General features: G+C 39.8%; 1 protein-coding gene across 5 annotated transcripts in view; it reads right to left on the bottom strand.

Moving 5' to 3' along the window:
* Positions 1-25,567, bottom strand: part of tox3 (TOX high mobility group box family member 3) — a 109,731-nt gene that overhangs the window by 28,553 nt on the left and 55,611 nt on the right. For 4 of the 5 annotated variants that reach the window (XM_072279577.1, XM_072279580.1, XM_072279581.1 and 1 more), the window contains exons 2-3: positions 18,316-18,381; positions 3,044-3,295 (exon numbers count right to left, since the gene is read on the bottom strand). In XM_072279577.1, the coding sequence (XP_072135678.1) occupies positions 3,044-3,295; positions 18,316-18,381 (318 nt within the window). The remainder of the gene's footprint in view (positions 1-3,043; positions 3,296-18,315; positions 18,382-25,567) is intronic. The other variant, XM_072279579.1, reaches the window with a different exon arrangement.

The following is a 25,567-nucleotide window of genomic DNA, read 5'->3' as shown; positions in this document are numbered from 1 at the left end:
TGAAATCATTAAACTGTGACATTGTTCGAGGGGACTGGAAAATTGCAAATGTCACTCCACTCTTTAAGAAAGGAGGGAGGCAGCAGAAAGGAAATTACAGACCAGTTAGCCTGACCTCAGTGGTTGGGTATGCTGACGAACCTGTTGGAATTCTTTGAGGAGATTACAAGTAGGATAGATAAAGGGGATGCAGTGGATTTTGTATATTTGGACTTTCAGAAGGTCTTTAACAAGGTGCCACACATGAGGCTGCGCACCAAGTTAAGAGCTCAAGGTATTAAAGTGAAGTTAGTAACATGATTAAAGCATTGGCAGATTGGTAGGTGGCAGCGAGTGGGAATAAAAGGATCCTTGCCTAGTTAGCTACCAATAACTAGTAGTGTTCTGCAGGGGTCGGTGTTGGGACAGCTTCTTTTTATGCTGTATATCAATGATTTAGATGATGGAATAGATGGCATTGTTGCCGAATTTGCAGAAGATATAAAAATTGGTGGAGGGGCAGGTAGCATCGAGGAAACAAGTAGGTTGCAGAAGGACTTAGACAGATTAGAAGAATGGGCAAGAAAGTGGCAAATGAAATATAATGTTGGAAAATGCATGGTCATGCACTTTGGAAGTAGAAATAAATCTGCAGGCTATTTTCTAAATGGGGAGAAAATCCAAGAATCTGAGATGAAAAGGGAGTAAAGATTCCTTGTGCAGAACACCCTGAAGATTAACTTACAGGTTGAGTTGGTGGTAAGGAAGGGGATTCCGGTAATGAAAGGGTTATCATAATGGGAATGTTTGATTACTCTGTGTCTGTACTCATTGGAACTTAGAAGGATGGGGGGGGGGGTGGATCTCAATGAAACCTTTTGAATATTAAAAGGCCTAGATGTGGATGTGGAAAGGACGCTTCCTCATGGTGGGACAGTCTGGGACAAGAGCGCACAGCCTCATGATAGAGAGGTGTCCATTTAAAATAGAGATATGGAGAAGTTTCTTTAGCCAGAGGGTGGTGAATTTGTGGAATTTTATTACCACAGGCAGCTGTGGAGGCCCGATCATTGGGTGCATTTAAGTCAGAGCTTAATTGGTTCTTGATTGGCCAAGGGATCAAAGGTTACAGGGAGTGGGGTTGAGGAAGGGGGGGGGGGGGGAGATAAAAGGATCAGCTATGATTGAATGGCAGAGCAGGATTAATGGGCCAAAAGGCCTAATTCTGCTCCTATGTGTTATGGTCTCAATACTTGCAGCTGGTGCTGTCCACAGTTTTCTCACACCCTTGAAACATTGTCCAGTGTCTTGAACCACAATCATTTGCTTTATCAGTGTTACCTGTAGCACCCAAAGAACACAGCTACGGATCTGATTTTTTTTTTGCACAATAAGACATTAAGAATGCTGCATTTTTTAAGCAGCTGTATTCCATTTTACCTAAATGACTTCCACACAAGTCACCTGCTCCAACGTAAGCATTGGCTCTACACCTGCCACTAATCTTTTGCGTACTGGTTATGATTACATTCTGCAAACACTGAACAGACAGCTGAGAACACAAATGCATGGTATAGCTATAAACCGCAAACTGCTGCCAATCATGAGAAAGAAGATAAAACAGAGCTGGGCCACGTTCAAAAAACAAAGCCCAGACAAGATAAAAAGTTTAGCCTTGATATGAAAGAGCATTTGAAGGTTACAATGTTATACTGCTGAACTCATCAAGACAGACAAACTCATTTTCAAACCCACTTCCCAACAGAAATGCAAAAGAATGGTGTCTAGAAATTTATCCCAGTCAGTAATGCTAGATGTGTCAGCACATCATTCTCTGCCTCCAAAATTCATTTGATTAATATCAATGGAACTAAGTTTAGTGTTGCTGAACTTTCAGGAAATGGAGGCAGAAGTCTTTATATTCATATCCCATTTGAAACTGCATGTTGGTTTTAATCATTCAAAATAAATTTGCAGTTTAAGTTCCTGAGCAATAGCTTGAATATCTTAATCCATCTTGTTCAATTTTTTTTTAAATAGCAGCAGTAAAAGTGATCGTGCTATGGTAAGAACCCATGTTGGCTGTTTCTGATGACACTTGTGTGACTATTTAAGACTCAAATTAATATTGTATTGCATGGCCCACTTAAGTAATCATAGATATTATGTTTCAATTTATTCCCACATTTTATCAGCTTGGAACTGTAAAGTCATTGTATGTAATTATGTGTAGTGCGTTAATATCTCTTAAGGCAAATTTCTTGTAGCCATTTAAATAATTATTTGATATACAAGAACTTAAAGATCAATCAACTTTTAAAAAAATATATAATTCATGATTTGGAATCTAATTGATTGCTTGGATTTAAAAAATACCTCACACAAAGGTATGAGAAAATCGTGAGTATTCCTCTGTGTTTACACTTTGCTTTCCTTTCATTAAGGCCTGAAATCATTGTTGGAGCTCTAACATTCATGAATGGGTTTTTTTTATATAGTGAGTGTGGAGCATATCAGAGTTTAGCCAGAGCATGTGGCACATCAAAGCAACATAAACAGCATTGCTGGGCAACCATCAACTTTGAGAACCTTCCCCCTTTGTCCTTATCTAGAGTATTTTTACCAGTGCTACCATTCTCATCACTACAGGATTGAGGTTAAGAAAGAACGAACATCAGACCTATGATCTCCCTGCTTTTTTATGGCTCATCAGTTTAACTCACCAAGCCACCAAGCCACCAACTGGTCCCAAGGATGGACCATTTCAATTAATGTAAATTTTCTCAGTCACTACAAAGCAGAACAATTATTTCTACAGTTTATTGTTCTACGATCAGGAAGTTATTATTAAAAACTAACGGATTAACCACACTGAATACTAAACAAAAGAGTTGTATTGAATAAGTCTAATTTGTGTATCAATAAATTGACTACAATTAACATTATGTATCATTACAATTTTTGACTTCAGCATTATTTTGAACCCCACATAAACCATGCCTAATCCCTGCTTCAAATATGAGTGTCGTACATTCCATACAACTGTGTTTTAAGTTCCACCCACCACAGTCAAGCCATTGTTGAGCATTGTACCATCTTGGTCCATAATACTCCTGGATATTGTGATGGAAGGCAGGTCCAGGCTCTGTGGGGGAAAGTGAGGCGTGAATTCATTCTCTTGTGAGGACAGTGGATCATTAAGGCCTTGGAAAGCTGACACCATGTCTGTAAGTCCCAAGGTGGGCTCTGATTCTGGTGGAGGGGTTATGGGGGGAATCTCAAATTCTTCATCCCCAAGGCTCGGAGTGTGGAATGTCTGAAGAAAAAACAGATTGCAAACAATCAGTGTACAGTACAAACATAAACTATCAGGACTGAATTATGAAATGCTTCAAGTACATGTTTACATTTCCACTCTAAAGCATGATTATTAGTAAAAGTTCTGATGAACCAAAACTTAGTACAGTTCAGAATTTCACTCCAACTAAATGATAATGTTGATCTGCTAACAAGTGATTTACTTGGACAACTGAAATGCAGAGGATTCCTTATTTTCAGTTTTGTATAAGTGAAACAATCCCACAAAAACTTGGGTTATTAAAGCTTCTGAATGAAAAAGTGCGAAGCAAGCACTTCATTCCAATGGCTACCAAATCAGTTCAACGATTACATGAGCCATGTGTAGATTAATTCAATATACAGTACATCACTGACCTTACTCTGAAAGTTTACAAAATGGTCCTGTGAAATTTACTTCAATGCTCTGATGATTGGTGACTCACCTTCTACCTACAGTGATTAGCAATGCTGATATACGGTTGCAGCTGTTCTTTATGCAACCAAATGTAACAGCTCCTTTGTCATGTCATACACTTACTAAGCCTGGTCACAAGTTCACTGCTAGTGAAAGCTGCTCGCTATTCATGAGGCACCAAAGCAAACAATGGTGCGATTCCATTAGAGGAAACCATGGCAATGTGCACTGGAGTTGATGTTATTGTGCGACTTTGCAAGAAATAAATGGGTCTAAATGATTAAACTTTTGAGAAGGGGGGGAGTCACAAGAGAGTAGAGGCAGGGAATCACAGAGTTAAGTAGGAAGTTCTAGTACTGAAGAAGTGTACAGGGAAGGTAAATCTACAGAGATTTAAACAGAAGGATATAAATTTCAGCTCTTTGATAAAGCAAGAACACAAGTCAATTTAGGTCTTCAGAGACAAGAGATGCTGTTTGAATGACTGGCTAAACAGTAGACTTTTGGCTTAAACGAAATTTGTTGAATTTTCAAGATAACGGTTAGCAACATCAGCTGGGTAAGGGGACACTGGAATAATCAAAAGATTGGTTGCGCCTTGGGCATGTATGAGTATTTGAGTAGCAACCAAGACCAGGTACTGAAGAAGCTGAGAGCAGCAGTGAGAAGTGCAAAGAGGTTGACTTTACAATGGACAACTTTCAATTTAGGAGTAACTGAACTTTTTTTTGAAATTCATTCTGTTTAGAATGAAAGCATCTCTGGCAAAACCAGCATTCCCTTAATACCCTTGATAAAGTGGCAGTGAACTATCTACTTGATCTACTGTAGTGCTTCTTGTCAAAGTATTGCCAGTTTTGCAGGAGTTAGACCTTCTGCTAATAATAAAAAACAAATTATGTAGTTCAAAGTGAAATTGGTGAGCAAACTGGAGGAGAACCCATATTTTATGATACATGCCAGTGATATTAAACCTGGTTCTGGTTCCAATGGCGTTCAATCCGTTTATCAAAATATTGTGGTCCTTCTGATGTGGGACATCGTACTTTTCTAGGCAATATATTAAGTGCAAATATTCACCGTCTTCAAACATAATCCACAATCGGAATACAATTACATTTACTGCTCACTGTGTTTGTGCACTTCTTCTAAACTATGAGCAATTCACAGTTAATGAAAATACTTATCTCCTCCTAAACATAATCACAACTCAAATTGTTAATGATAATATGAAATTAGTAACACTGGAAAGTGTCAAAAATTCACTGATAACTGTTAGCACACAGGAGTCAGCTATCATTATTTCCCTTAAACCAAAATATGATAATGGAGTCAATGTGAGCAGGCTAGAAATATCAGCACAGCATAGCTTCTATTAGTGTCACTTCAGATAAAAATAACTGCTTGGCTTGTTTAAGTCTGCATTTGAAAACATTTGTTTGTGATTAAAGTTTAATTGCTCCAAATTAATAATGTAGAGACAAGAGCGTGTACCTTAGACATTAGGCTCTGGTGTTTTTTTTGAAACAGCACAGATGGGTCTTGCTGATACATGGATGACAATTATTATTTTGTGAAATATTAGCATATTACAAATGTGCCTGTACTTAAATGAAATATTACATTTGGTTTAAGATCTGGAACCCAGAATGGCCCCGTAATCAGTATTAATCTGTCATTGAATCTATTTACTGCAATTGACTGGAGAGATTTTGAGGCTGAACAGAATGTTACAGAGATAAATCATCTGACTGCTGTTGCAGATTAAAGCAAAATACCACAACCAATTAACATTTATTCAAAATTATATGCAGCTTAATTTCGAAACTTGGTGAAAAGGCATGCTTATAAAGCTGGTGGTAGTACTAATATGAGGTGGCAACACTTCAGTAGGTGTTCGGTCAGATTGTATCGAGCGATCAATTGTGTTGAGAACAAAGAGATCACAAGGCAGCATGATGCCATGAACTGCAAACATGAAACCCAAGCAAATATAAGCCATTATGTGATTATGTTACTATACATTGTAAAACCTCAGAATAGCTTCACACAGTTTAAAGTCACTTTTTTATGCCCAGCAGAGGTACTGACAGAGATATCAATGTGTTCCACAAGAAAGTGCCAGTAAAGGTTATACAACTGATTCTTTGATTTTCCTGAGTGGGGCCAGTTATAAATGCCCCCCTCTCTCTCTCCCCCCACCCTTTCTGTTTTCAGCATGGCCACACTTTGGGATTAAGGTTTTAATTATAGCAACTCACCCAGCCCTGTCTCCTGGTACTTTTACCTGCAATAGAAGGAGGTATAGCACAGCTCCCTTCACCTCCACTTTCAGAACCAGCTGTGGAAATAAACAGCCCTTCAAGGTGAGGCAGATGTTCTCCTCCTACCAAGCAATTGGTGCTTGTGATGTTGCCTTCACTAATTTGGTGAAACCAACTGTACACAAGGTGACTGTTTTGTGGAGCACCTGGACACTATCCACAAAACCCATCTTGAGTTTCCAGTTGCGTGCCCTTTCAACTATCCTTCCCACACTCACATTGCCCTATCCATTCTGCTGGAGATCCAATGGAAATTAGGAAAACAACATCTCATGTTCTACTACAGTACACAGAACAGTACAGGCCATTAAACCCATGATGTTATGCTGACTGTTTAACCTACTCCAAGGTCAATCTACTCTTTCCCTGTCACATAGCCCTCCATTTTGCTTTCATGTGCCGACCCAAGGGTCTCTAAGTGCCCTAATCTATATGTCTCTACCACCAGCCCTGGCAGGGTGTCCCACACACCTACCATTCTCAGCGTAAGAAATCTACCTATAATATCCCCTCTACACTTTCCTCCAAACTCTGCTCATATTAGCCATTTCTGCCCTGGGGAGAAAAGTCTCGCTATCCAGGCTATCTGTACCTCTTACCACCTTTTACACCTCTATCAAGTTATTTCTCATCCTCCTCCTCTCCAAATTTTAAAAAACCCTAGCTTGCTCAACCAGTCCTCAAAGGATGTGTTCTCTAATCCAGACAGCATCCTGATATATCTTCTCCAAAAATGAGGCAACCAGAACACGAAGAGTGGACCAGCCAGACTTTCTGAGAGCTGCATCATTATCTTATGGTTCTTGAACTCAATCGCCCAACTAATGAAGGCCAACACACCATACACCTTCTTAACCACCCACCTTCTTAACCACCCACCTTCCACTGCAACTTTTATCAACTTCCACTGCAACTTTTGAGGGATATATGAAAGTGACCCCCAAGATCTCGCTGTACCTCCACACTGCTATGAATCCCCCCTCCCACTAATTAACCCTGTATTTGCCTTCAAGTTCAACCTTCCAAAGTGAATCACTTCACACTTCTGTGGATTGCCACTTCTCTGCCCAGCTCTGCTTCAATGGGTGTTCTTTTGGTAGCCTACGGCAACCTTCTACACTATCCACGATACTACCAACCTTCCATGTCATCTGCAAACTTACTAACCCACCCTTCCAATTCCTCATTTAAATTCTTTAGAACAAACAGAAAGAGCAGGGGTCTGAGAACAGACTCCTATAGAACAACACTGGTCACCGAACTCCAAGCAGATTCCACTCTACTGTCACTCTCTACCTTCTGAGTACAAGCTACACAGTGAATCCGCATAGCCAAGTTTCCCTAGAAACTAGGCCTCTTGACTTTCTAAATTTACCTACCATGGGGAAACTTGCCAAATGCCTTACTAAAATCCATATACACAACATCCACTGGTACACCTTCATCAATATGGTTTGTCACTTCCCCAAAGTCGTCAATCAGGCTTGTGAAGCACAATCTACACCTTACAAAGCTAGAGTGACTATCCCTAAGCAACTTGCAAACCAATTTTTCAATATCAGTTTTTAATTCAGGGAACCCACAACCCCTGTTCACCTCCCCCACACACATATCCTTATACCTAGTTTTCTTCTTCTTTTGTTCACCTCATATTCCATTCCCCTTCCAATCTGGTTCCATCTCCACTTATTACCTGCCAGTCTTTCCCCCATCCTTTTGCCCCAAATGCTTCCATACGCTCATCATCCTCTCTGCATCTGGTTCCACTTACCAGCAACCATCCTCTATCCCACAACCAACCTTTTCACACCCACCCCCCCATACGTTCAGGCAATCTTTTATATTCCCTCTCAGTTCATATATTCTGCCAATATTTCGTACTCCCTCCCAGTCCCAATGAAGGTCTTGACCTGCAACTTCGACTTGCACCTTTTGTCTCTGCAGATGCTACGTGGTTTGCAGAGTCCTTCCAGTGTTCTGTTTCTGATCCACTCAGGAAATTGACTTTCAATCCGACATGCCAAGATCATGTTGGAGTCTGATGGCAAGGTAAGGGCTGAGTAGTCATATAGTGTGACAACTGGATGACACAATGGGCCAGTTAAAATACCACCCACAAAACTCCTCTGCGAGACTTTGACAACTGGAAAAGCATTTGCCTCAAGGTTATTAAGCAAAATAAAGTTTCATGTGAAAAACACACTTCTTTTCCATTCCTCTCGGTGGCCTTACTTATATCGGTATCCAAATGGATGGAAACTTTGATCCTATGCAAAATCTAACTTAGCACAGGATCTGTGAACTGGTTCTCCTGAGTAAATGCTGGGAAGTCTCAACAGGTTTCTGCTCCACTGCTACATTAGGTGGTGAATCCACCGGTGAAACTTCAGGATAACCACATTTGCCCAGCAGATCGTAAGAATTATCAACACTTGCTGCCACCAACATTTTCACTATCATATCAGGTTTCCCAACATATACTCTTCAGCTAACAATATAATAAATACTAATTAAAGAGATTTTATTAAATATCTTGGAAACAATAAGTAAGGGAGCATTAGATTATCAGAGACCTTATAACCTTCATTATTGCTTTGGGATCTGTAACAGAAGAATATGAATATTGCAATTTCTGCTCATCTTTAGATATATTACTACAAATCCATCCTCTAATCTGTTCATTGAACTGTAGGAATAAGCAAGGCTGATTTTACAACTTGATTCCAAATTGTGTCCACGCATTTAATAGGAAAACTAATTGGTTTCCACATAGTCTAAAACACAAAATAACGTCCGTATCCCATGGCAAAGTCATAATATAATGGCAATGGTCTGGATTCCAATTTACAAATCAGAGGTTTCAGATACTCTATGATGGCATCACAGTGTTAAATACGCCAATCTACAGCCTTTCCAACATACCATTGATAAACAACTATCAAAAAATAATCGACAATATTAATATGAGAACTATCACCATGCTAGGAATTATTAACTACCCCATGTAAGGTTTGATGTAAAATTTAGTTTCTTATTCTGTAGTCAATTCCAAAATTTGTTTGAAAAAAAAACTCAAACCCAGTTTGTCATGCTTAAAGACACCATTGGGACACATGTGGTCCTCTGTCTCTGGAGTTTATCCCACCACGTGCTGCTTCAACTCTAGTGATGTTGCACCATTTACTCCATTCTATTACGCACACCTGGTTTCAGCTACACAGCCTCAAACTATCTTTCTTTTTCTCCAACTCACAATACGTGCAGTGCATTCAGAAGAGACTCTCATCCACACTTAGCTTACTAATAGCCACTCATGAAAGCTTGCCCTCTAACAGAAGACGGAATATTGCACTCTAGAAATTGCATAGATTTTAAAAAGCATATTAAAACAACACAAGGTTTGAGGACTGATTGAAGAAATAGGCTCACAATTCCCAGGAATGATGTAACTTCCCTTATAAGCCTTCCTCTCTCTGGAAGGTACTCATGATTCACCAATGGGGATGTTGTTATTGAGACAGCCCACAGTTAAATATACGACTTTCAAAAACCAACCACTATAAGCACTGAAAATCAGGAACAGCCAATCCATTATATTTTGCATGTAGATTGGAATCAAAAAAAAAACCTGCAACAATTCTACTGAGCTTTGTGCAGTCCAGATTAATCTCCATCAGCAATGGACAGGAGCCAGATTAGGTTGTCTAACCAGGATACTCCAACCAATTGCGAGCACTGTGTGCAGTTCTGTCACCTACCTACAGGAAAGATATTAATAAGATTGAAAGGGTACACAGCAAATTTGCAAGGATGTTACCGGGAAAGGTTGAATAAGTTAAGACTTTATTCTTTGAATCATAGAAGAATAAGGGGAGATTTGAGAGAAGTATGCAAATCATGAGCGGTATAGATGGCATTTATGGGCTCCATCCCCCCGCCCCCCCCACTGAGGTTGGGTGAGGCTAGTTTGGATAAGTACATGGATGGGGAGGCTATGGAGGGCTATGGTCCAGGTTTCTGTCAATGCAACTAGGCAGAATAACAGTTTGGCATGGACTAGATGGGGCGAAGACTCTGCCTCTATGACTAGACTTGTTGACTTCTAAATGGCTATTTCCCTCGGTAAACTTTAATTTAAAAACTGGGACAAATTCATTGCATTTAGTTTATTTTTTCTCTACAATTCAAGGACAAACATTGGTTCAAAAGGCAAAAATCTAACTTTTAGTCCTCATTAACTGAGCAATATTGACACAGCATATACGAACTACAAGATGTCAGTTGAATGATTTACACTCTGTTCATTGTGACCTTATATATGACTTGTTCCATACAATGAACGCACATTCAACTGGCAAATGGCACCATTAAACTTGCCTTGAAATTGTAAGTAGTAATTGCTTAACTGCATGAGAAAGCAACAATGCTTTCTTGACTATTGTAAAATAATACACATTTTCTTCAGTATTCTTATGAATTTGGTTGAAACTTTGGAAACAGACAAATTAGTGGCACTTTGCAGTCTTTAAATTACTGCAGGTATTGTGACATAAACGTCAATAAATAATCATTTGTTGATTACTTTAATCAAACATTTGTCATTTCAGTGATTAACAGTGGATCGCAGGAGACATCAGTGTTCCTTAACTGGCATTTAAATGATAAGCAGAAATGCACTACCATTTCCGTTACTTCATGTGTGAACCTTAAGATTTGCTAATTGAAATAAAGTATAGTCTTCCAACACAAGGAAGAGGTTCACAGGTTTAAAACACCTAGGGAAAATTATATGAACTATAGAACCAGGAATTTCTACTGACTTAAAAGATATTGATGAGTAGTATTAGATGGAAGATATCAGACATCATGATTTTTCCATGCTGTACTCAACAGTTTGATAGAGGAAGCAAAAAGATGAAGATTATTACTTACAAAATGATGTTTTGTTGTATTTCTCAAATCACACAGTTAATCTGTTAGAGGGCAAGGTAAGTGAGGATGTTAGTATCTTCTGAATATACTGCACATACTGAGAGCTGAAGAAGAAGAAACTTCCTCACAACCTACAAGATTGTGAGGAAAACTGCTTGGTCCTTAAGTAGAAGATGTAATCACAGTGAGAAACGGCAAGAATCCAGACTCATTGATCTGGATTGAGTGAAACAAAACGTTCAATGTGCTCAGTGTCAGTGAGTACATTGTCTTCACCAACTGCTCACCAGTCCTTAACAACCTCTGTTAATCAGGACTCCTACTACCTACATCGGCTCATCTCCCATGTGCTGAGCACTCCAAGCCTCACAGCTTCTACTAAATGGGATTTTTAACCAAGGCTGGTCCTCACTCACCTATTCATATATTTTGCTTTCTCTGTCTTTTTCAATTCCTTGGTGTTACTTTGTTGAATTATGATATTTTCCAGTTAGAATTACAGCTTTACTTGATAATGTTGCAAGCTTTTTTTGCTTATATTAATATTGTCTTTATCTTGCCTTGATAGGCATGTCTGGACCATGTTTTCTAATGTGGTTTTTTTTGCCTCAAAAGGGGATATCACTTTTAAACGTAACATAAATTTCTTCCACATTATGAAGTTGGAGAAGTCCACATACATCTTGCTTAGGACGAGCAACTCCACAAGCACACTTGTTGGCCAAACTAGTATTAGTCGCTGGCTGGACAAGCAACTACCACTGTAGTATTAGATGCCACACAGCCGAAACTCCAGTTGCCACTTAACAGGCTCAGCTTATCATCGTGTAAGCTCAGAAAGTTGCTATCGTATATTTCACTCTGGTTCTTGTATAATTTGACAGCTCTCTAAAATTTCAGCTGTTTTGCAACAACACTCTCAAAATGACTTCCAACTTCATATGCACCGCTAATGGTGTACAGATACGTCAAGAGCCATGTCAAGAGTTATTTTAATAATTTCAGCATCCCAAAACTGCATGCTGCACAACAAAGTTTTCCTCCCATAATATTCCACACTATAAATGAACATAGTTGAGAAGCTGAACATCAGAAGGGCTGGTTAAAGAGGAGGTTTGACAAATGTGTACTAACATGAATGATGATCAACAATACAGTTTGTTCACAATGCTGATATATGGTATGGGCACCTCTGGCTCCAAGCCACAACTACTGTTCCGTCACAATTTAAAATGCACTAAGCAGCGCTGCTAAATCCTACAGTTAATCACAGGTTTGATTACTATTAGATCAATTTTCTAATTTGGAGACAAAACCAAGGATCCTGAGCCTTCACACCTCCCCCCTATTAAAACCACAGTATTAGTGTTCCTTAGCAAAATTCAATGTGGCAACAGTTGTTTGTTAATATTTCTACGAATTCTCCTTCCCATCCCATGCCTTTCCCTTTCTCTCTGAAAGTTCTTAACTCTTAACTGGTGCCAAATTCCAACAAAACGTCCAGCATTTTTTTTCCTCAGTCAACATGAGCATTCTAAAAATCACACTCGACAGTGACTCCTTCCACTTTGACTGCAGTCAACTTCAAAAGGTTGTGTCCGTGCTTTCTCAAGCTGCCGTACATGAGCACATTCAGGCAGGGTTGTTAGATGGTGAACCAGAGGTGGAATGATCATTTCCAGCCAAACCTCAGCACAACAAGGCCACCTGTAGTTCTCCAACTTTGATCACTGCTGGCTGAAATCAGTACGGTGCTACAAGGCTCAGCTACTCTGAAACTCAATGAGCCACTGGTAAATCCCACAACTGTTTAATTCAATGATGTCTGAAGGTACACATACTTAATTTGTAGATTGTAGATTATGACTAGTGTTCCTATTACTGTGTTATAATTAAAAGTAATTTGTAGTAATGGTGTTTTGTTATATTTCTCAAGTACAGATTATTACCCAGTGGAGTACACATAAAACCTGAACCCACTGGCAATGTTGTTCTATGAAGAACAATTAATTGCCCAATAAATGTAATGATATCAAGCTCTAGTTACTGCAATCCTCCAGTTACAAAAACTGATCCTACCTGAACCCAAGGAAAAGAACTGGGTATTCTGCAGACCCAGTCAAAGGTACTCAAGTGACATTGAGTGGGACTTATGCTGATGCCCTTGGCCTTTACTTCAAATCCATGAATGGCGTCAACAGAGCCTTGGGACTTGGGCTGGCTGCTGTAGTGATGTGTAACTCTGTCTGCCTTGCTACAGAATGAGAATTCAGGAAAGCACTCTGCCACTCCTAGAGCCAGCTCACACCAGGTCAAAGCAATGCCAAATAAAACTGGCTACAAAATATCAAAAAGGAAAAGATGTGGAGACTTAAACAAACATTCAGCAATGGTTAAATGAACAGCAGCCAGGAATGCTTTTGTTAGTGATGTTAGAGCCCAAGCTTATGGTTTATGCTCAACCTGAATTGATTTGGAAGGTCCGTAGAATATTTAAATTCAGAGATCTTTACGGAAAGCGGCAAATCCTGGTAAAATGTACCCAAAAGACTCAACAGCTGCCTACCTGCAGAACCACAGGATCAGAATGCCTACTCCTTTGCTAGAAGCGTGGTGGTTGACGCCTCTGGAAGTTGGCAACATGTACCAAATCAGCCAGTCCTTGGAATCAAAATCAAGTACTTAAAGGATTCCTCAGGGTATCTGCAGATCTGGACTATAGGAACACTACAAAGGGAAAGGAGAATAAAACTATGCAACTAAAACATGAGGCACCTGCAATCTAGTCCATATGATGTAATGATCCCTTTTCACCTCTGGAAGTGGATTAGGTGAAATAAATTCAGATCCCTTTCAAATCAGTAAAGATTTCATTGAATTAAGTCATAGCTGATCTGAACATCATTTGCACTTGAACCACAGTTCCTGTTGCATTCAGCCGCTAGTCTGGAAAACTTCAACTTTCATTCCCATTCCCAAGGAAGAAAGACCATATTTATACATTTCCATGGAAAAAGGGTGATCTCACCACAGGTTGTTTTCTGCCCCCCCCCCCCCACCACCAACATGATTCTCAATTTTTTGTAAGTGAAATCATGCAAGCAAGAGAGAATTCGGGTTGCTGAGTATTTGGACCAGTTTTCAGAAGGTAGTTGGTGGACGTGAATAATAAAACATCTGATGAATTTTTAAATTTGTCAGGAAACTTGCTTCCAGCATCAAGGCATTTGGAGAATTCTGGCACGTTCCTTTACAGGGTGGAAGTGAGAGTACTCACTGTTCATGGGTCTAACCATGATTCAGCAAATTATGGCCAATGTGGTAGCTTCCATTGCTGCACAACTGCAATCACCCAACATTTGCAAGCTCAAACTTCTGCCTTGTATCATTGATTTTTCCAAAGTAGAGAAGTACCATCAGGGCTGGGAGGTACAAAATTGCAGAAGAATGGAGAGTTGGGGCTACAGTTCCTCGAAGGGGTTCTTCACATAGAATTTATGCAGAAGCAAATGTGCTACACTTCCATTTTATACACCTCCTCCTCAGCTGCCCGCCTTACACGGCCTGTGGCAACAGCTGTGAATTCACACTGTTGAGGTTGTGCAGATCACCGCAAACCCAAAAGCTCACCATGTCAGGTGGTGCAAACTCCTGCCGCAGGTAGTGGAGGCTTTGTCACAACAGATTGCTCAAATCCAGTGGTTTTCATTGTATGAACAATGCCAAGTGTGAATGGGTTAAAACATCAGAGTTGGTGGATAACCCTAAATGATCAGTGGTCACCTTTTGGTTGCCGCTGTGGTTCAAAGGCAGCTGGCTCCATAGACCATCACAGAATAAAAGGCATAATGACTAAAGATGGAAACAGTGGGCGTTATTCTGAATGATTCACTGTTCGTGTTCCGTCACAACCTCAACACTTGGAATGAGGCAGAGTCAACACGGGGACCCAAAGGACAGAACGCAACCTTTGTAACACTACCAGGGCACAGCACAGCTCACTGTCCTCAGAGAACCACATGACCTGAGGCAAAACCAAACATAACCACAACCATTGTACAGCACAGAAATAGGCCTTTTCAGCCCACCTCATCCATGCCAGCTGTGCTGCAAATCTATGCTATTCCCTTTTGCCTGCATTAGGCTCAAATCACTTTATGCCTTTCTACCTGACTGTCTACTTGCCCAAATGCCTTTGAAATGCTATAATTGCATCTGCCTCTACCATCTCTTTTTGCAGCTCATTCCAGCAAACCACTACATCTGTATGAGAAACATACATCTCAGATCTTCAAATTTCCCCTCTCTCTGCTGAAACCATACTCTCTAGTTCTAGACTTTCCTATCCTGGGAGAAATACTCCATCATTCCTATTAATTTTCTTTATAAACTCCTAAGGTCACCCTATCTGCATTCCAGTGAGAACAAACACAGCTATCCAATTTCTCCTCTTAACTTCAAGTTACATTTCTGGGAATTTCTCCTGCACTCTTCCTAATGCCACCGCACCTTTCCTGTAATGTGGAGACCAGAACTGTCACAATATCCCAAGTGTGATCTAATCAATATTTTGTACAGCTGAACATGATATCCAAATTCTCATACTCAATGCTTCAACTTGTGAAGGCAAGCATTCCAAATATATTCTTCACTACCCTATCTACTTGTATCTCCATTTTCAGAGAGTTGTGGATTTGCTTTCCAAGGTCTCTCAATATATCAAAGCTTCTAAAATCACTGCCAGTCTATACTTGATCTTCCCAGAATTTGACTTACTCATCTCAGTAATTGTCTGGATTAAGTTCCATCTGCCACTGCTCTGTTGTCTTCAATATATTTGAATGATTTCTCATCTAGGTCATTTTCATACAAACAACAAAGTTCCCAACACTGTGGTATATTACTTCTTACAGATTTCCCATCATTAAAAAGAAACCTATTATCCTGCCTCCTATTATCAAGACAATTTTAGATCTGTTTTTTTCCAACATGACCTGGATTTCTTGTGGCTTAACCTTCTGGACCAGCTGATCATGCATGACCTTGTTGAAAGCCACACAAAAGTCTATGTCATCTCTGTCTTCTGTTCTACCATAATGTAGCTAGATCTCTTTAAACAGAGAGCACTGGTGACTTCCCCTGTGTAACACTGCATGCAAAGTGTGAGGTAAATCTGGAAAGAGGCAGGTGCATTAATATTCACTGTCAAGAGACACCTTCAGAACTACTGACAATACATTCTTACCCTTGTGATTGTGGATACAACAGTATTAAGGAAATAATGACATCTGCTCTTTTGTTCATTACCAACATTCAGCTTGGTACATGTAGCCTCCTGCCTTAAGCCAACCCTGTTCTCCTCCTCCTCTGTGGCCTCTAGGTATTGTCGCGGGGTGGGGGGGGGGGGGGGAGTGAGAGGAATGATTAGCAAGTTATCTATGACAGAGAGAAACTGGTTTATGCCAAGGTCCGATCAGCATTAAATGTACATTACCCCTTGCTTCAAATACCAGATTTCATTTTCCATTGAAGACTTCCAAAACATGAATAGACAACGGGAAGATACTTGCTGAACCACACAGACAACCGGGGAAATCAACCAGATTCTAGTGGTCAGTAGCTGTTGAACCGTTTAAATAGTGCTATTGTAATGAGTTAAGGTGTGGAGGGAAATGCGGCCTTACACTGCCTTGTTTTGTCCTGTTCTAGAAGCAATGATTAGTAAGAGCCTACAGCTCCAAGATGGTAGTACTACAAAGATCAGCAGACCATATTGATATCAAGATCTGCTCATTCTGTATAATCCCTCGGGTATACTATGAACACCAGTGTGCGTACCAAAATGGTACTTAACACTGCTAATGAACGCTTTATATCCCACTTTGGACCTCAAAGCTCTTTTGATACCTAAAATGCAAATACAATCACATCCAATACCATGGCAATTGTTTATTATTTGGTCAGTAAAGTCAGCATGATTCTCTAAACATGAACTGTGTAGTACTTAATGACATGTCACTTAAAATGCAATGCGTATCTTAGCTTTTCTTACGATGCAATGTGCCATTCACCACCACCCCCTCCCCATTTCTTAATGTTAACTTTGCATGTTGATTTCAATTGTAATGCTGTACAACAGTATTTAAACACACAGTTATGAATGTGAAAATAGTGCACCACATTCTGGATAGAATGTGCCAACACTGTTGTCTTCTACTGGGTGACACTTTGGCAGCGCATAGAAATTAATGGTCAAGCACATCAATGTGAGCTACATGCAGGAGGCAGTAATCACACAGCAGAATACAGAGTGCCATTTACAAGGAGGATGAAGGCTTGGTGCAGATGAGGAGCCTAGGGAGGGAGGCAGCAGTGGATGCAAAAAGCTAAGATGGTATCGGGTATCAGACAGTTCACTCCTGCTCCCCCTGGCTCATGCTCAGGTAAATTGAAAATAACTCCCCCTGCACCCCCCCATAAAAACTGCAAGTTTGTTTGGCTAAGGTTTCAAAAACTACTACAGCATCTGCAGCTCATGCAGGGGTTGTGATGGATATTCACTTCCTGGGCTAGGGAGCCTCTTCTATTTGCCAACCTCGGCTTTCTAAACAGAGCAGCTGCCGTTTGTAAAGTTCAAACAGTTGTAAGTTAAACTTCCAACTATATTCTTTGTTTAGCTTCTGTCATAAATGTGAGTCAGTCTTCAGTTCTAAATGTAAATGGAAAGCACTAATCAGTTTGAAGTTGGAAAGGCACCTTGCAAACAGACACTTTGTCTACAGAAAGCAGGAGGTTGAGTCAGTGCACCTTATTTATTGCTGCTCAAGAGGCATAGTATAAAACAATGGATTATTTAATTTGGCTTGTTTCAAAACAGTCAACACTGGCTATATTGTTTAGTTCAAGGAAGCTTGCAGACCAGATGGAGGCAATCACTTAGCACATCAATAACTGATCTATTAATAAGTCGGAGGTTTATGTACTCAAGGAGACAGCTTCACAGCATTACTGTTGGGTACCAAGTTTCCAGATAACACTCCACTTCTTCCCACATACAAATTCGCCAGCAAGGTGGAGGGCAACAAACTTTAGTGTGCAGTTTAAATTTCTTTGAGCACTAGTAGCAAGGGATGTGTGCGCACGCACACGCGCACCCCTTAGAGGGAATACTGCATGGAACGTGGCCCTGGATGGAATGAATGTCCATAAGATGTGTAAAAGAGGTGCTGCACAATCAAACATCGTGGTCTTGATGATGAATGTACTATAGTATAAGATAATGTACATTTCTATTTCTGACAGATACAGGACAATTAGTATACTTGCCTCATTGGTGGTCAAGAACGCATGGCTTGGATCTGCCATATTCATGTAGTTATTGTTCCCTGCAAACTGGAATAGAAAGGAAAAGCCATAAGGATTACAATCGTTGCATTTATTCCCACTTGACTTTGAAGCATTCATGGAGCTAGAGGTTGTCCATTGCTCTTACTCACTTGGGAAAGCCATTCTCACTACTCTGCTCTTAAATATGATTTAGAGAGTCCGGAATGTCTGCATTTGTCAAAGTGCTGACAATTAGAAATGAATGCTGTGTAAATTCATATTGTATTAATACACTGTTAGAAATAGTTACAGCCATTTATTCTGTAATCTATAATTCTAGGTTTCCAGAATATAATGGAATATAAATAGCAGAAGTTTTTTTTAAATATCTCAACTTTTGTGCTATTATAAATGAGGCTGTAACTTTTACTGGGTATTTCAAAGTTACTTCATCCCCTTTGATTTCAGATTAATTTAACCGAAGACCTTTTCAGTTGATGATGCAAAGACCACAGGAGAAAGTTTGACTTTAAATTATATCAAATTCACATGATTGGCAATACACCATAGAAATTTATCCCCAGTGTGAAAAATCATACCCCTAGACCAATGAGCATTGTTTCTATGAAAGCGAGGCCACGTGAGATGTGTAGAAATGCCTAAACCCTGAGACTACTATTATCTTAATGAAGTTCTAACTATTCTAGACTTGAATCCAATTAAATAATGCACCAGTACATTCAATGCAAAGTACACATTAACATGAGCAATGGTTTTTGATGGCCAACCAATGTTCACAACAGCTTTTAAAGACTAGTTTTGAAAGCAATAGAACAGTGTAAACTTTTGTTTGTTCTTTCCATTGGGGCGGTATATAAAATTTTCATGACTATGCCAAGATGCAATGGCATCTTCATGCTGAGTAGGTCCAAAACATAAACATACACACGCACATATGATAAGCAGCTTTAAAATTAAACAACATTGTGCTGTTTTTGGTTTGCTGTAACAAGGGGACAATAACAGCAAGAATAATAATAATGGTTCTGGTTATATTTTGTGAAACAAATTTATTTAAACGTGTGGCTGAAAATAAATTAGGGAAGAATCCGAGATTAAGTAACGGCCTCAAGAAATCAAACTTGCTTTCAATATAACTTCATCACGTTCTTCAGAAGGTATTTATGTGCTTTACATAAAGTCAGTCACACTTAAGTTTCTAAGTGAACATATCACCAAAAGGAACACAACAAGTCAGCACATGGGAACACCACCACTCCAATTGCTTCTCATTCATGCAACATGCTGACTTGGAAATATCTTGGCATTCCTTCACCAGTCCTGGAATTCCTAACACAAAAGTAGAATGGGAGTACCTTCATAGGGAGAACAGCAGCATTTCATGAAGGCAGCCCACTCTCACAAAGGTGGTTACAGATGGATAATAAAATTTGGCTTGACATTGAAATGAATTCAATTATTTAGGCAGCATCTAGGAAAAGAGTACAGTCCTGCTAAAGGGTTTTCGCCCGCCGAAAATGTCGACTGTGCCCTGCCGAAGGGTTTTGGCCCGAAACGTTGACTGTACTCTTTTCCTAGATGTTGCCTGGTCTGCTGAGTTCCTCCAGCATTTTGTGTGTGTTGCTCTGATTTCCAGCATCTGCAGATTTTCTCTTGTTCAACTATGTAGGAACATCTTCTCCACCATCACCATCAGGTTTCTGAATGGTCCAAGAACACATGTATGCTACCTCATTATTCCTTTTTTTCCACTTTTCATTTTTTTGTAACTTATAGCAATTATACTGTACATCGTTGCACTGCACTGCTGCCTCAGATTTCACGTCATACAACTTGATTCAGATTCTGATCCTGGACCCAAGCAAAGTTTCTTCAGGACCACAGAATGACCTCACGATGACACTGAAACATTACTACAAGTCGACAGTTCAGGCCCAAGAGATTGTAATTCAAATTGATTAAGGTAACCGATGGTGGCATAACAAAAATATCCTCCCAGGTCCACTGATCGAAGTAGACCAGATTCACGACAAAATGTGGGTTTGTCCATCCACATGCTGGGCCTGACAAGAAATGAGCAGCTGAGGTCTGGACTGTCACAAGAGACCAGAGTTAATTAAAATAATGTTAGAGTGTGCAGTTGGGGGAACCCTTCACCATTTGGATTTTACGAAGAGTTGCCTTGTTATTCTCATTCAGAAGTGCAGCGACAACACTACAAACTTGGGTTTCTGTCATGTATAGACATTTTATCTATTTACTTGCGTTTCCATTTGTGACTCAGTGTCTACCACTAGTCCTGGAAAGAGCCACAGCACATTTTGTGGTTGGAAGTTCTGTATGACTAGAAGCTGCTAGACTAGAAAAACATTGTTACCAAACCACAGAAGGAGGTACTGAAGGAAGAGAAAATGCACCTACAGTTTAGTGGACAGAAGTCCAAGCGGTTGACTTTGTTGCTTTTACGACTCCCATGACCCATTTTGACATGGGTTGGTTGAAGCTGCCTGATCCAAACTGCACCGCACAAATGCATGGAAATCCAGATTCCAATGGTCTAACATTACGTCAAGGAATGCTCCATCTTGTGCTGATTGAAGCATCTACCACCAGCTCACCAGCCAATAAAACCAATCATGCCAGAAATGGAGAATACAGAAAGTACAAAACTGAAATCGGAAGGAGCAAAGAGAGGCCTTTGCTGACTGAGGTTTTCTCCACCCCCGCCCCATTCACAAAATACCTTCTCACACACCCATTTGACTTACTCAAGTGCTAGAGAGAAAACAACAGAGATAGGTTTCCTTCTGCACAAGGTACCTGTACAGCAAAACCCTTTGACTGTTAAAATCTATTTGGCCTCAAAGGAATTCTTGGCTAGGAAGTTTGGAGCCTTGCTCCTGTTCTCTCTACAAGCTCAAAACACAGAAAATGAATTTTTACTGGACCCTATTCCTTCAAATTCTTTCCTGTTGTGTGAAACTTAAAAACTTCTCACAGTTGTTGAAAAGTTGAGATGCTTCTAAGGTGCTATACAAATGCCACTGTTTCTTTATTGTACAATTTGCTCTGCTCTAGCTTATCCACCTGCATCCTTTTGCTATTAGTGTGCTTTTTAAATGCACGAGAGTGATTAGTGATTCTACAACCCATCCCATCACCAGTTCTTTTTATTCCCAATATGGGTATTGGTCAATATGGATATAGTAGGTTCCAGGTTTTAGAAGTTAATTTCCAGATTGTCTGTATGTTCATCCTTAATAGTTTCTGATAGTTTTGCCACATTTAGAAATGTGGTTACCTGGTTGGAAGATAGGACCATTGCTTTAAGTTGTTTGAGTTAAAAACTAGTTTTTTTTTTAAGACGTGAAGAGCAGTAATCATATGAAATACTAAAAAGGTTGAGGGAGAAAGTCAGCTTCCAATTTGAAAGCAGACTTAAGTTGAATCACAAACAAGAGCATCTGCAGATGCTGGAAATCCAAGCAACACACACAAAATGCTGGATGAACTCTTGGGAAAAAAAGTACAGTTGATGTTTCTGGCCAAGATGGCCCCGATGAATGGTCTCTGCCCAAAACGTCAACTGTACTTTTTTCCATTGATACTGTCTGACCCGCTGAGTTCCTCCAGCATTTTGTGTGTTGCAAACTTTAGTTGTTTGGTTTATTCCATTTTAAAGTCCCCACGCAGTACCCTCACAAAAAAAAAGACAGATGGTAACTCCAGAAAGTTTAGTTAAATAAATAATAGAACTATCATCTTCTGTTGAATAATGCAGGAGAAAGCAGGCAGAATGAAATCAAAAGCAAGTTTAAGATTTCTGCTTTGTGTGAATGTAATTAGTAGGGGAACTACAGTTAATCAGTTGTGAATGGTGCCCATTAATTACAGTTTCCCCTGGAGAATCAACCAGCTCTGTGACAACGTTAGCACTACAGTACAGGGATAAGGATAGAAACAGGGCCTCATGCCATTTGATAAAACAGGTGGCTTCATTAGTGCAAGGAATCTGCAGAGAGGCCCTCACCTGAAACACAAGGTCTGCCATGGCCAAACAGTCATTATCGGAGCCAACAAACTGCAGCAGCTCCACCAGCTCAAAATAACCTTTGACCCAGAAGCACTAGAAAGCCCGACATTTGGGGATTAGTTTAAAACTCCCCCCATCCACCTCACAACCCTCAAATCTTCACCCATGGGTGAAGAGAAAATATACTTCCAAAGCCATAATTATAGACCTGCTCCAATTTATTTCTGAAAGAGAATCAGGTTTCTAAATTATGTTTCCATGGGAGAAAATACATTTGGATACATTCTGCTTGAATGACTGGCAAATAATTGCCAGTCCTGGCAAGGACAAAGGCTGATAGGGGCATCAATTAAGGATGAACAGCAAGTTATTTTTTTTTAATTTTTTTTTCATCATGCTCACAGTCTGTCTGATTGAATGAAATGACAAATTAAATTAACGGAGATTGCTAAGCCTGCCATGCTGGTGCAGAATCTGGGTCAGCAGAGACAATAAACTGTCTGTAATTAAAAGATGAGAAGACTGACTAATGCTACTTCAACCTGATTAGTCCAAACAACACAATATGCACTAAAAAAATCTTTTGGCAATGACAGTGGGTTCAAAGCATCAGTGTGATTCAGAAACACATGCTCAGCTGTCAGGTGTACTATTGAGACTTAATGCAATAATGAATGTCAAATGTTGCCCCATTTTATACTTGTAGATTAAATTCAGTAGTAAAACACGATGTAGTGTCTATCTACAATTGATCAGCTGGCTGGAAACAGGAAAAGGGATTACACAAATGCTTTAGCTCAGCAGGTTGGTTTAGTACACATATGGCACATCGCAATTTACATTATTGAATACTTACTAGCAAATCCTTTTGTTTTTAGCTGACACTGAATATCAAGCATGTCAACAAGGAACCTGAGAGGTTAAATATTTTGATATAAAGGGAGGATAGATTTCATATTTTCCTTAAATAATTTGTCATTGTATGTAATAATTGCAAAAAGTAAAAATTTAATAAAAGTAATGATGAATTTCTGAAAATTTGTCTTTCACAACATAAAGCAAGTTTAAATATTCACTTTTTATAACTTGTGGCTGGATTTTTTTTTAAATAAAAAAGAGGAAGCCTGGTATGTAAACAGGAGGAAATCTGCAGATGCTGGAAATTCAAGCGTCTCGGCCCGAAACGTCGACTGTACCTCTTCCTATTGATGCTACCTGGCCCCTCTGCGTTCACCAGGTGTGTGTGTGTGTGTGTGTGTGAGATATACGTGTACACGCACGCGTAGCCTGGTATGTCACTACCTGATTTTCTCTGCACAGGGAATTGAACAAGGTGGGTGTCAGCAAGGGCTAGGACTGTCCCCAGTAATCCTAAATACTTATAACAGAATGAAACAGATATCTCATTCCATTAAGGATGCAATTATACATTCTCTAAAAGCTAGCAAACTTAATGCTCAAAATCTTGTCTTGGCTTGCTTGTATTGGATTTCAGCAGATGCGGCAGCCTAATGAAGATCAAAAGGCGGCCAACATTTTGGGCCAAAACCCTATATTGGGACTAATGAAAGGTCTCAGCCTGAAACACTGACTGTTTATTCCTCTCCATAGATGCTGTCTGGACTGTTGAGTTCCTCCAGCATTCTGGATTTGTTAATCTGCATTTGCAGCATCTCTTCTGTTTGTATTGGATCTCCTTATGAGTTCTATTTCAATAGCTCAATGAAAACAGAAATAAACCTGAAAAAAACCTTCCTCCTATAGCGATGTGTGACAACATTCACATCACAAGAAGTGTCTTAATGCTGCACAAGTATCCCAATACTTTTGGTGTAATAATTCGTTGACTTCAGTTTGAAAAGGTTGGTTAACATTGTAATCAATATGGTTAAATGCTGAGTAAATCAATATTTGCATCCTATTATTATAGTCCTTTGTGATACCTATAAACAAATGATTCAGTTACATGACTGCTCATGGTACAGCCACTGAATGTTATGTTTACAACACCGTAAAATATTTAATAAAACTTCATCAATTATTACATATAAATTAGCACTTCTAAAATATTCAGAGAATTTTAGATTATGTTGGAGATTCAGGATATCCAATTATACATTGTGCCCAGGTCAAGGCTAAAATGAAAATACAAATAAATACTCAACTTTTTAAATAGCATCTGTGGGAGAAGAGCAAAGCCATTGGGCTGATCACACAGAGAACAAACAGGAAGCACGAGCTGATGTGGACATATTCCAATCCAGTGCTTCAGAGCAAGGGTACAAGATTATTAGCCTAAAACTGTCAGAACTGTTGCACGTTTCTAGTAATCCTGTTGTAATTTTCACTCAAGCATCGTTCTTCCTAGTTCTAAATATCAGAACATCAGAAGCATCGTGTTCTTCCTGGCTCCAAATATACATTCACACCATTGGAGTGTATGTAAATAACGATGACCATGATGTAATTGACCATGTTAGCATCCTCTAGGACTTCTCTTTTAAACCACTGCAAGGCCAGTCATAGAAACATAGAAAATCTACAGCACAATATAGGCCTTTTGGCCCGCAAAGTTGTGCCGAACATGTCCCTACCTTAGAAATTACTAGGCTTACCCATAAACCCTCTACTTTTCGAAGCTCCATGTACCTATCCAAAAGTCTCTTAAAAGACCCTATCTTTCCTGCCTCTACTGTTGCCAGCAGCCCATTCCGGACACTCACCACTCTCCGTGTAAAAAACTTACACAACATCTCTTCTGTACCCACTCCCCGGCAGATTAAACCTGTGACCTCTTATGGCAACCATTGTGGCAGCCCTGGGAAAAAGCCTCTGACTATCCACACAATCAATGCCTCTCATCATCTTATATACCTCTATCAGGTCACCGCTCATCCTCCATCGCTCCAAGGAGAAAAGGCCGAGTTCACTCAACCTGTTTTCATAAGGCATGCTCCCCAATCCAAGCAACATCCTTGTAAATCTCCTCTGCACCCTTTCAATGGTTTCCACATCTTTCCTGTTGTGAGGCGAGCAGAATTAAGCACAGTACTCCAAGTGGGGTCTATATAGCTGCAACATTACCTCTCGACTCCTAAATTCAATTCCACGATTGATGAAGGCCAATACACTGTATGCCTTCTTAACCACAGAGTCAACCTGTGCAGCTGCATTGAGCGTCCTATGGACTCGGACCCT

The sequence above is a fragment of the Mobula birostris genome, chromosome 15 (genome assembly GCF_030028105.1).
Source record: "Mobula birostris isolate sMobBir1 chromosome 15, sMobBir1.hap1, whole genome shotgun sequence".
NCBI classification, from domain to species: Eukaryota; Metazoa; Chordata; class Chondrichthyes; order Myliobatiformes; family Myliobatidae; genus Mobula; species Mobula birostris.
Note: the sequence above shows the minus strand (reverse complement) of the source record. Positions and strands in the feature narration are given on the sequence as shown.